General features: G+C 41.5%; 1 protein-coding gene across 6 annotated transcripts in view; it reads right to left on the reverse strand.

Annotated features, from left to right (window-relative positions):
* Positions 1-13,200, reverse strand: part of slo (calcium-activated potassium channel slo) — a 536,051-nt gene that overhangs the window by 166,706 nt on the left and 356,145 nt on the right. For all 6 annotated transcript variants that reach the window (XM_053796374.2, XM_053796365.2, XM_053796360.2 and 3 more), the window contains exons 9-10: positions 3,943-4,095; positions 689-844 (exon numbers count right to left, since the gene is read on the reverse strand). In XM_053796374.2, the coding sequence (XP_053652349.2) occupies positions 689-844; positions 3,943-4,095 (309 nt within the window). The remainder of the gene's footprint in view (positions 1-688; positions 845-3,942; positions 4,096-13,200) is intronic.

The following is a 13,200-nucleotide window of genomic DNA, read 5'->3' on the forward strand; positions in this document are numbered from 1 at the left end:
GCTGGACCAAAACATCATCATAAGTTTCTCCTATGTGTGGGTTATTTGTGAAATGCTCCAGTCATGGTACTTTGCCTTTTGTTCATTTCATATTACCATATACCATACTATGCTTTTATCTGCCTGCATATACATTTGTTTTATATTCACAGAATTTTATTCTGTGTATATCTTTAAAGTCTTTGTATACATATATGTTAAATGTTTATTGTCCTTTTAGCTTTAAGTTAGAGTCAAGCTTGCAAAAAAGGCTCTGCATAACCAGGTGCTTTCTATGTGCCACATTAAATGTCATCCATTTTTTTTTTTAGTACAAACTGTGCATCATGTGAATGAAAGAAATTTGAACTGAATTTGAATTTAGTAAAATTATTAAGTTGTTTGATGCTACATTACAATAACTGTCCTTGTATTTCAATGATGCATATGTGCACAAGTTTTACCTAATATTTCTTAGAAAATATATTACGCAAAATATTTATAGTTTTCAAGCAATAAGCTTAACTTATCTGAGCAAATAGTTATTTGCGACCAGCACACATTGAATATGCACAATTAGTATGATAACAACAAATTATTTTTGGAAAACTGTATAGACATGTTTTCAAAACATCAAGACAATAAGTACTCAGCATACAGGTGAAGTTTCTTTTAATAATTAAGCTAAAACACCTTAATATTTACTTACAGTTTTGTAAGATCTCATAGCAAAAAGATTAGCCATCATTGTGGAGAATCCTGGAGCTAAACAGGACTGTGCTATGAAGCCTAGTTTGAGCTCTGCTAAACAAATTACATCATCACCACGTTTCCAGTCCCACGAAGGAATGTTTAAAAGGTAAGCCTGAAAATATAAAAGAAGAAAGATTAAGTCTAATGGAAAATGTTCATATTCAGAGGACTGGAAATAAATCTATTCACCAAATTTCAAATCAAAATGAGTCATTATAAAAATTTTAATAAAAGGCTGGAACAATATGGCATATTCTAGGTCAAGGGTGGGGAATCTTTTTATGTCAGAAGGCCACATTAAAGTTAGCTGTAATCTAATAAGGCTGCATTCAAGAAATTTTGATTAGATATACTGTACTACAAATGTTAGTTATTTTATAAAAAGTTAATTATTATATAATAACTTCAAGAAAAATAATTCATTCAGAAGGTTGCACTTAATGCCCTAGAAGGCTGCATGTGACCTTAAGGCCGCAGGTTCCCCATCTCTGTTCTAGGTGGACTCTGCACCACAGCAATGTATATATAGCATTTATCATCAAAGGTGGGAGTATATCAATATGTAATACAAAATACCAAAAACAATCACTAATAAATCACCTAGCTAAAATATAATAGCATTAATAGTAAAAAACATAAGATCAATGACTACAAAAAAAAAAAAAAAAAAGCTTACAATTCACAACTAATAAAGTGGTACCTCAAGTTTCAAACAGCTCCCATCTCGAACAATTATGTAAGTGTATTTTTGTAAGTGCTTTTTTTAACCCTTTCAGGGTCCAGAGGCCAAATTTCAAAGGGTGCACCAGTGTCCAAGAATTTTCAAAAAAAAAAAAAAAAAAAAATTTGTTATTTTTTCTTATGAAATGGTAGAGAATCTTTTTCTGAAGGTAATAAAACAAAAAGTACGAAATTTGATGGAAAATTGACGAAATTATGCTCTCACAAATTTTGATGTGTCAGCGATATTTACGAATCAGCGATTTTGCCGACTTTGACTCCCATTTTAGGTCAATTACATTATTCCAGTCGATCAAATTCTTAGCTATTTCACTAGTATTACTTCTATTCTATCGATTGAGCACAAGAAATCGCCCAGTCAACTGTTTCAAATACAAAATAAAGTGATCGGAAATTGGCAATTTGGCCAATTTAACACAAAGTTCAAAATATTCCAATTTCAAAATAGGGTCCAGAATAAACAATGCAGGCATTCCTGGCACTAAACTAACATTTTCTCTGCTCATTAGTTATGTTTTCAGGCTTTACAAATGAATTCCATTTTGATTTTTGATTCACATAATGAATTTTTTTTTCAAACCAAAAAATAGAAGATTTACTGTTATGCAATATTGTAATAATTGTATAAATATCATCACATTTGTGAATATATATTAGACCCACCAGCTGGCGTGTATTAGACGAGTGAGGTCATTTGTTTACTATTGAACATCAACAAAAATTTAACATTTCCGCTACTTTGAGCTCAGTTTCAAGCCATTTCCAGTACTAAAACCAATCAAAATCATCTCCATTTCTGTAATATGTCTTCCATTCTATCAAATAAGACCAAGAAATTGCAAATACAACTATATAAAACATACGAAAAAACACTGCAAAGTCGCTGTTTTAATCGAAAATCACGGTCTCAGTTTTTTTTCTCTCGTTATACACTGTGTGCTGCAGGATTTGTTTTATGTGGTGCACACATACCACATAGATGTATTCTCTCATATCTAGGTCCAAATTTACCACTCACAGCTTATCAGAGTGAGTTGAGCTCATGTCATAGATCTACGGTTTGGACCCTGAACGTAAAGCCGTAGATCTACGGGACGGACCCTGAAAGGGTTAAGTGTATTTTTGGGGGTCTGAAATGGGCTAATCTAATTTACATTATTCCTTATGGGAATAATGTAAATTCCTTAATTTTTATTGAACAGCCTTCTGGAACGAATTAAGTTCGTAACTCGAGGTAACACTGTATTTACTGTTTAACCTACATTATAAATGTGCATTTACAAAAATCGCTTTAGCATTAGATCACTGCCTACAAATAAGTAATCAAAATCCTTCAAATACTAAAATTAATCACCAGTGTTTCAACAAGTTATCTCCTTAGTTGCTAGAAGGTGAGCAAGCACTCTATTCCTCACCTCCAGACTTTAAATTCAACTAACCAATTTACCTGATTTTGCCAACAGGCATTACGGTACTCTCGCTCCAACAGCATGTCAAATCCCAAAATTCAGTGGACTCAATCTGATACACTTGCACATGCTTCCTTGATATTCAAACCTCCACCTCTCTGCATGGAGTAGTCTGCCAGAAATGCCTAGTGACTTTCTTTGTATTTAATATTTTGCAATATGTAAACCACATACGTATTGTAAACTTTGCAAAGAAATAAAATTTTCATTTCGATTTTGAAACTCTCATTTGCACTCTCCTTCCAACTTATCCTGGAATATCCTCTATACTATCTTCCATCTACCTGAGATTTACATACCCTCTTTCTACTAACTTTCTTAATGATGAAACCATCTTAACAAGTTCTCCATGAACAGTACCACCATGTTGTCTTCTAATTTCTTCACTCTTTATTCTCTGTATATTATTTACACTATACATTCCCACTGCCTCCAGCTGCATCCTCACTGCAAAATTCATAGCCAATGCCTCGCACCAACATAAAGGCACAATGGCACCACTATGATCTAATACATTTCCCATTTTGTAGCCAATGACAGATTAATTAATTTCCACAGACTCCTTAACACTATAGCTACTTTCTTTTCCTTATCAATGTTCTGATGATTCACATTATCTCTCAAAGATCCATCTGCTAAACATATCAGTAATTTATTCCAAGCCAGAAACTTTTAAGGCAGCAAATTTTGATGAAAGGGTAATTCTTACTGCCATTTATGAAGAAAAAATGGTTGCTAAGTTCTTAAGCATGTTATGAAGACTCCACAAACCCCAGGGAGCACCTTTGCTGGAGTGAGCTCCAGCAAAGGGGCTCCCTATGATTGTATTTGCTTGGACCTCCTCCCTGTTTTTTGCAAATTTCAAGCTCCTGATGATGTATTGATTGTAACATGAAAGGCCTAGAGCTATCATTCAACTCCCCCTGTGGTTGTTTTGCATTTTGTATTGCTTGTTCATGATTTCTGCATAATTAGAATATAAATAATTAAAATTACAAACCTTATTGTGATACTGCATGAGCTGGATAATGACTCGAATATCATCCGAGTAATTCTTGATGGAGATAACACGCATAATGTTTGCAGCATCCTCTGCATCAGGGTCTTGACAATATTTATTAGCCAGTACAAGGCAGGCATCAGCTTCATGTACCTGCCACAATCATCACACTCCATCAACCAAAGATCTTGGCCAACCACTTGCCACAGACCAGTAAGCAACATTAATGCCAAGAAGAAGGATGTAGGACCTAGATCTACTTTTACAACTATGGTTATTAAATTTCTAAAAAGAAAAAAATGAATCTGACCTATTAAAACCCAAAAAACAGACCAGGGGGTGTAGGAGACCTTACCCATCCTCAAAAAAATTTGCAAAACTTTAACATTTTCTAATTCCATGCTACTTCGTTCTGAAACCAGCCAAAACCATCTTTCAGTTTCATGTTATCCATTCCATTAAATGGTACCAAGAAACAGTCAATAAAACCATACTAGAAAATACCCCTAACATACAGTCAGAGCTTTGCTTTTCCCATCATGCATCGCGTGAGGCAGGCCTTTGTTTTATACTATGCACACTTACTGCGCAAACCTGTTCTCTCTTATCTAGGCCAAAATTTACTGCTCACAGCTTATCTGAGTAAGCTGAGCTCATGATGTAGAACTACATGAGTGATCCTGGCCTCAATGATGTAGTTCTACATGATCCTCACTGAAAGGCTAAAACTCCATTAGCATCTACATTAAACTTTATGAGCACAGTCTGTAAGTTTGTCCTCACTTCCATGGTTATCAGACATTATTATTTCTTAACACCATATTCCTCACATACCCATGCAACTGAGACACCAGACAGCTTTCTTTATTAGGTTAACTTTCTGCTTAACGCTGGAAACTACACATTTCCTCTTGGCACCACCACTTGCTTTAGAAGCCATTGTTGATTGCACTTTATTTAATATGTTAATAAAGTCACACAAAACATTCTAAATCCAGGGAAAATCAGAGACTGAATGACGAGTGTATGAGTGAACAAAAAACTATAAACTGGCATGGGTGGCCTACAGCTTGGAGAACAATGAAGAGACACGTTTTGGACATGGCCACTCTGGCCCGTACTGGAAAACAAAATGTAGGAGTCGTTAGGCTTGGTCTGATACCTCCAAAGAGAGCCTGACACTATCACTACTGACAAAAATGACTTTTGTCCATTTTGTCTGATACTTCCAGTAGTATTTGTCTGGCCATTTCTCATTGGAAATTGCAAAAATCTCTTAATGAGAGGTTTTACTGTACTGTATTTAGTTATTGATCAAATCAAATCAATGTGACATGTATATCAAGACAAATGTAAGTTGTAGAAAAAAGTAAAAGTTTAATATATGGCAAATTTAAATTAAAAAGTTTGAATTTAGTATTCTATACACTTCTCCATTAATTAACATGGTCAAATAATGCACAATGTCACACATGCACAGTGTTTTTGTTAACACAAATGTCACTAAACATACCATGGTATGGGTGGGGTTAGAACCCATGGCAAGCAAGTCGTAAAACTCCAAGCCACTGTGTAGGAAACCCAGAGTATCGTGAAATTAGTGTTAACCGTTTCACTGTTGAAGTCCCTGATCACAAACTTGCTCTCAGTGTTGAAAAAAAAAAAAAAAAAAAAAAAAAAAAAAAAAAAAAAAAAAACAATATCTTAAGAATATATTTCTGATTGTTTTAAAAGATTATTATTATTATAATAAAAAAGAAGCGCTAAGCCACAAGGACTATACAGCGCTGCAGGGTAGGGAAGGAAGCGAGGGTATTGGATGGCAGAAGGGAGGAGGGATGATCAGCAGGTTACAGAAAACAGCGGGGCAGGGGATAGTACGGGGGTAGAGGGTAGCACGAGATTGAAGTAGAAAGGGCTGAAGGTATCAGAATTTGTGAAGTAAGTCAGTTGTTGTCAAAAAGTCAATGAGAGAGTCCGGATGAAAGGTGGGTCCATCAGCGAGAAGGGAAGGTAAAGAGAGAGCAGCGGAGCTAAGACGACGACAGAGGTAAATTCTGCGTGCTCGCTGATAAAGTGGGCAGTCCAAAAGAATGTGGCTGACTGATAATGGAGCTTGGCAATTCTCACAGAGAGGAGCAAGACGCCTCTCCATGAGATATCCATGAGTAAGACGAGTATGGCCAATGCGAAGACGGGAGAGAGTAGTCTCCCAACCTCGACACTGGTGATAAGAAGACGGCCAGTAACCTATACTCGGTTTAATAGATTGAAGTTTGTTGCCGAGCATAGTAGACCAACGTTGTTGCCAACGGGTGTGAAGGTGGGAAGATATTGCAGCAAAATAGTCCGTAAATGGAATACCTCTATAAGAAACTAGTAGGTCATGTACTGCTGACCGCGCAGCAGTGTCTGCCTGTTCATTGCCCTGTACGTCAACATGACCAGGGACCCAACAAAAAACAATATCTTTATGCTTGGTAAAGATGCAGCGTAGCCAAAGTTGGATACGGAGGACTAAGGGGTGAGGTGTATCAAATTTTTGTATAGCCTGTAAAGCACTAAGGGAGTCTGAGACAACCACAAATGATGACACAGGCATAGATGCAATACGGATAAGTGCTGTAAGGATGGCATATAATTCAGCAGTAAAAATACTAGCCGAAGATAGTAAATGCCCTTGTACGATGCTGTCCGGAAACACTGCTGCGAATCCTACGCCGTCAGAAGACTTAGAGCCATCTGTGTACACAGCAATGGCATGAGAATGAGAGTGAAAGTGGTCAAGAAAAAGAGAGCGGGAAGCGACCGTAGACAGTTGGGCTTTCGAGCAAGAGAGGGAGAAAGAACAGACTCGAGCAGCTGGAACTTCCCAGGGGGGTAGGGAAAAGTGAGATGCTACATGTACATAGAAAGGTGGTAGTTGAAGAGAAGACAAGAGCGAATGAAGGCGAAGAGAGAAGGGACGGAGTAAACAGGGGCGGTGAACAAATAAAGAATGTCTACTAATATCCGTGACCATTCTATAAATGGAAGGATTGCGGAGATCATGAGAGCGTACATAGTAGCGCAGGCAATGGGCATCACGGCGATCGGATAAGGATGGAACGTTCGCTTCTGCATAGAGGCTCTCGACAGGGGAAGAGCGAAAAGCACCAAGGCATAAACGTAATCCTTGGTGATGAATGGGGTTAAGGCTAGAGAGAGTAGCAGGAGATGCCGCTGAATAGATCTGGTCACCATAATCGTTTCGATAAAATAAGGGTGGAATGTAGGCGAAGGAGGGTTCGATGATCAGCTCCCCATGAAAGATGAGCAAGGGTTTTAAGAAGGTTCAGCCGGCTGTGACAAGTTGCCTTCAGAGAGGTAATGTGAGGTTTCCAGGATAACCTACGATCAAAGAGGAGGCCCAGAAACTTGACTGTATCACGTTCAGGGATACGGGAGCCATAGAGGTACAAAGGATGATCAGAGATGACAGAGCGTCTAGTGAAAGTAATTTGGTGGGTTTTAGTGCTGGAAAATTTAAACCCACGTGTGGTGGCCCAATTGGAAACACGGTCGACTGCATGTTGGAGAGAAACTGTAATGAGGTGACAGTCAGCGCCTGCACAGGCAATAGCGAAGTCATCAACATAGAGTGATGACCAAATATTTGATGGAATACTAGAGGCCAAATCATTAATAGCAAGGAGAAAAAGTGTTGTGCTCAGAACACATCCCTGGGGGACACCTTCAGCTTGGATAAAGTCCGGGGAAAGCACATTATTAACCCCAACACGGAAATGCCTGTCAGTTAAAAAGTTCTTAAGGAAGGATGGTAGATTGCCTCGAAGGCCTAAGGAGTGGGCTTGGGCTAAAATATTATACCTCCAAGTTGTGTCATATGCCTTCTCAAGGTCAAAAAATATGGCAATAACTGAGTGGTTATTCGCAAAGGCATTACGAACATACATATCCAAGCGTAGTAAGGGGTCTATGGTAGAACGTCCCTTACGAAAGCCATATTGACGAGTGGAGAGACTGTTGTGTGTCTCTAAATACCACACTAAACGTCTATTTACTAGGCGTTCCATTACTTTGCAAACTGCACTGTTAAGAGCAATGGGACGATAGTGGGAGGTTTCATGTCCCGTAGTGCCTGGTTTGCGGAAAGGGAGAACAATGGCGGATTTCCACAGCTGTGGAAGAACTCCTTGTGACCAAATAAGATTGTAAAGGCGTAATAGGACTGCAAGGGCTGACTGATGTAAATGTTGTAGCATACGAATATGAATGTCGTCCGACCCAGCTGCCGATGATCGACAAGCTGAGAGTGTTGCCTCCAGTTCTTGAAGTGTAAAAGGCACATTATACTGTTCTTCTCTGAGAGAAGAAAAGTCCAAGGGTGCTAACTCTCTGGCAGACTTTGAGGAAAGAAATGAGGGGCATAGATGGAGTCCCTGAGAAATACGGACCAGATGATTGCCAATTTCATTGGCAACATCTAGTGGGTTTGCTATATCAACACCGGCAACCCGCAGAACAGGAGCCGGGTCAGGAGAACATTTACCACTCAGTTTTCGTACTTTTTTCCAGACTGCACTCATAGAGGAAGCAGAGGTGATGGTGGAGACATAATCTCGCCAGCAAGTGCGTTTAGCATCACGGATGACACGGCGAGTGATCGCACGCTTCTGTTTAAAATCAAGGAGTCTCTCTGTGGTTCTATTGTACCGGTACCTGCCCCATGCAGCGCGTTTCAAACGTACTGCACGAGCACAAGCAGGAGACCACCAAGGCAAGCATTTCTGAGAATGCCTGCCCGAAGTTTGGGGTATAGAATGAGAAGCTGCGGTGAAAACGGAGGACAAGAAGAGGTGTAAAAGCTCATCGATGGAGGACGAAGAAGGAACCTCTTTAAAAACAGTTAGGTGTGAGTAAAGGTTCCAATTTGCCCGATTAAATTGCCAGCGTGGGGTGCGAAGAGGTGGCGAATATGAAGGGGAAGTAAGAATGATTGGGAAATGATCACTGTCATGTAAGTCCGGGAGAACAGACCAAGTGAAGTCTAATGCGGCGGAGGAAGAGCAGACTGAGAGATCGATGCAAGAGAGAGTATGAGTCCGAGGATCAAAATGGGTGCGAGTACCTGTATTTAAAACATGGAGGGGGTGGGTGGCAAGAAAAGCCTCTAACTGAATTCCACGGGAATCACAGTGAGACCCCCCCCCCCCAGAGGAAATGGTGGGCATTAAAATCACCAAGTAACAGAATCGGTGGCGGTAATGACGAAACAAGGAAGGCAATATCCGGAATAGATAATGCCCGAGAAGGAGAGAGATACAAAGAACAGAGCGTATACCACCTATGTAAGTGGATATGGGCTGCTGTGTAATGCAGCGAAGTATGAACAAATAGCTGATGGTACGGAATATCAGTGCGTAGAAGAACGGCACTTTCATTAAAGGTCCCATCAGGAAAAGGATCTGAAGAATACAATAAATTATAGCCTGAGATGGGAGAAATAGCAGCAGAGTGTAATTTTGGTTCCTGTAAGCAAACACCAACAGGGGCAAACTGGGAGAGTAACATCTGAAGTTCACCCCGATTACCCCTGAGGCCGCGTATATTCCACTGTAAATAGGCCATGATAAAGATACTTGAAATCCGCAGGTAAGGGTTCCTACGGACTAGAGGGGTTAGAAAAGTCCACATGAGGAGGCAGTGGAAAACGTTCAAGCAGCGAAGGAACGGTGCGCTGTGAAGAAAGGAGTTGCGCAGATGGAGCAGAGGAGAGAGAAAGAGCGGAAGGTGGATCAGTGTCCATTGATGGTTTGGTCTCTGCAATATATTCAGAGATTGCTTCAAGTGTTTCTGAATTCAGAGACGTCGTATGGGAGACAATATTGGAAATGGTAGGGGGAGGATGATTAAAGATTGGAACTGTATTGGACTGTACCAAGGTAGGGGGGGGGCAAAAGGGTGGAGGGAACTGGAAAAGCATGGCAGGGGACAGAAGAGGCAGGAACCTGGGAGGTGGCAGAAGAGGAAGAAACCTGGGAGGGAACAGGGGAGGAAGGTACAGTACGAGGAGGAGGGTGAACCTCTACACTTGTAACTGAGCCAGTGAAAGGGGGAGAATCAGGGACAGAGACAGGGAGGGTAAAATGAGGAGGTGGAAGATGGGTAGGAGGTGTTAACGGACCTTTTTTTGACTTTTGAGAAGTAGAGGGACGATTGGGAGGAGGTGTCGTACGAGGTCTCGTCGATACTGAGGCTTGTGAGAGAGAACTCGAAGAAGCGAGATCAGACTGAGGCGTTGAAGTAGGGACGTCTGAGCCGAGGACAGCAAAAGGATTAGATACAGGAGTGACTATGGGAGAGGTAACCACAGAGGTGGGTGTAGAAGATGGGATACCAGAAGTGGGGGGACGTTTTGAAACACGGGAATAAGAAACACGTGGGAGTCTCCCTTGGAGGCGGAGATGAGAAACTGCCATGGCATAAGGGAGACCTTCTGTCTCTTTGAGGTAATGGATTTCCCGCTCGTTTAAATAGACTTGACAATGGTGAGAGTACGAAGGGTGAGCCTCATGACAGTTAAGGCAAGAGGGAGATCGATTGCAAGACGTATTAGAATGGTCATCGGCACCACAGACTGGGCATTCGGCGATAGATCTGCAATATTTCGCTGGATGGCCAAATCGCCAGCAATTTCTACACTGTTGTGGTGTAGGGATCACCTTTCGAACTTGTAACCGATGTCCTGCTATATAAACTGAGGATGGGAGTTCTCGGCTGTCAAAAGTTAAACGAGCCACATTGCTAGGGTATCGTCTCCGCCCGCGGGCAGGAAGAACGCAAGTGTCTACCTTGAGGATTGGGAGATCTTGGAGTTTCAGCTGTTCAAGAATGTCAGTGCCACATGTCTGGAAATTTTGTTGAACTATGGTATGGGGCAGAATGACGGTACCACTACAAGAATTGAGGGAATGATGTTTTTCAAGAGTGACAGGAACAGTATCGACATGGGAAAGACGAGAGAGCTCATGAGCCTGGGTAGCATTCTGTACGGTAATGATGCACGTACCGCTCTTAAGAGCATGAAAAGAAATATTTTTACCAACATGGCGTAGGAGTGCCTTGCCAATACTGTGGTCAGAAAGATAGGCAGTAGAGGAAGTCGGTCGTAAAGTGAAGAATTTAGTCCATTGTTCAGTCTGAAACTGAGCGTGGAAAGGTAGTGAAGGACGTGTCGATCGTTTCTGAGAAGAACGAAAAGGTGGAGAAGTATCATCAGCAGGTAATTGTCATTGGCATTTAGGCATGGGACCAGAGTTGGTCCGACGTGGAATGGGTCGGCGATTTGAAAATTGCAGCACCGTAGAGGGAGAGGCCGGAAGCATAGTCAGAGGAGAGCGAAGGTCCGATAAATCAAAGGAGTCAGTCGAGGCCTCAGTACCTGAAGCGGGTGAGGAAACAGCACCGGCAATAGGTACAGAGGCATGAGGAGTGTCTGAAGAGTGGTCCAAAGACGAGGCGGGGTCAGAACGGGGTGTGGTATCAAGAAGGGGCCCAGGGGTAGTAGGTTCATGGACTAGGGCTGCCATGGTTAGGTTACTTCTTTCTTTTTGTTTTTAAGAAAAAAAAAGAAAGAAGAAAAGAAAATAAAAATAAAAAAAAGAATAAAAAAAGGGGGGGACCGGGGAGGGATAGTTCCTAGGAGGAATGAAAGGGCCAGAAATCTCCCTCCCCGCCCAAGAGGACCTCAGCACCGCAAGAAGCGCAGATGCAGCATGGAACCCGTGCCATACCCTACCCATCATGCTAGTAAACTAACAATCCGGGATAGCAACCTCACATCTGCCGAGCTACCTCGGTGGACAAAAGAGAGGGCGGCCGGATATCCGCCACAAAGCATACCTCCTTCGGCCACCACCCCCGGAATCCGAAAGGTGGCTTCCAGAGATACACCCGTCGCCCGAAAGACACCCAAAGCTACTCCGGGATACCGGAGAGGGATCGGGACATCCCCAGGTGATCCAGATTCCACGGCAAACTACGCCACCGCCAAGAACCTCAACGGAATGGGATAGACCCCGGTATCCTTTCCCCTACCTAGGAACTAGCACGCCTGTGGGAGCAATCCCAAAGGCCAAAAAGAGGAAGGGCAAAAGGGAGGGGTGGGGAGGAGGAGGAGGAAAGGAAAAAGGGGAGGATGGGATAGGGGAGGGGAGATTGGGGGGTAATTAGGTTCGGTCTGAGGAAGAAGACCAACAGGTCTAATTCCTCAGACCAAGAGCCTCTTCACCACGCCAAGGAGCCCCCCCTTGAAGAGGTGTTTAAAAAAAAAAAAAAAAAAAAAAAAAAAAAAAAAAAAAAAAAAAAAAATTGTTGGGATCAGTACTTATTGAGATATAGAGGCATGAAGTTGACAGAAAGTGAACCACTTACGGCAACATCGGCGACTGCCACTCACTTGGTAATATTATTTTTACTTTTATTCTATTTTTTCTTTTCTAATACTTTATTTTTGCAAGTAACTTTTGTGGCCTGTGAAACTAATACAATGCATAATGTATATACTATATCCACTTGTATGCAACACAATAACTGCACAAACATTGTTATCATTATATTGTTTACAAAACATGTTTACACAAACCCATGCTGCCTTCCCCACTAACCATGCTGTCTTCTCTACCAACCATGGTGTCTTCCCCACCACCCACATGGAAATAAGTCACTTTGTCTGACGTTTTTGGGTCATCCTAGGTAATCTACACATGCTGCTATGTTGTTCACGCAAACCCGTGCTGTCTTCCCCACCAACCATGCTGTCTTCCCCACCACCCACATGGAAATAAGTCACTTGGGAAGAGTCCCAATTCACCGGGAAATGAGTTAATCTTTATCGCTAGGCATGGGTGAACAAGGCGTATTGAATCAGCACTTCCACCATGCACTGCGGCCTCCCCGATTTTTTTTTATACTGCGCACACTGACCATGCAGAACCATTCTTTCACATGTAGGTCTACTAGCTTTCTCCTGCTAGATCCGAAGCCACTAATTTTTTGGCGTATTAATATGTCACCGACACTGGCTTGTAAGCCGTATCTATACATCACCAATAGTAAAAGGGTTAAACAACTTTGCACATTTATGTGAAATATTGCATATACATGTGAAACGTGCTTGTATCTGTGAATGTGTGTGTGTGTGAGACAGTGTATGTATGTATGACACTGCATATAAGTGTGAAACACTGGATGTAA

The sequence above is a fragment of the Cherax quadricarinatus genome, chromosome 83 (assembly GCF_038502225.1).
Source record: "Cherax quadricarinatus isolate ZL_2023a chromosome 83, ASM3850222v1, whole genome shotgun sequence".
Lineage (NCBI taxonomy): Eukaryota > Metazoa > Arthropoda > Malacostraca > Decapoda > Parastacidae > Cherax > Cherax quadricarinatus.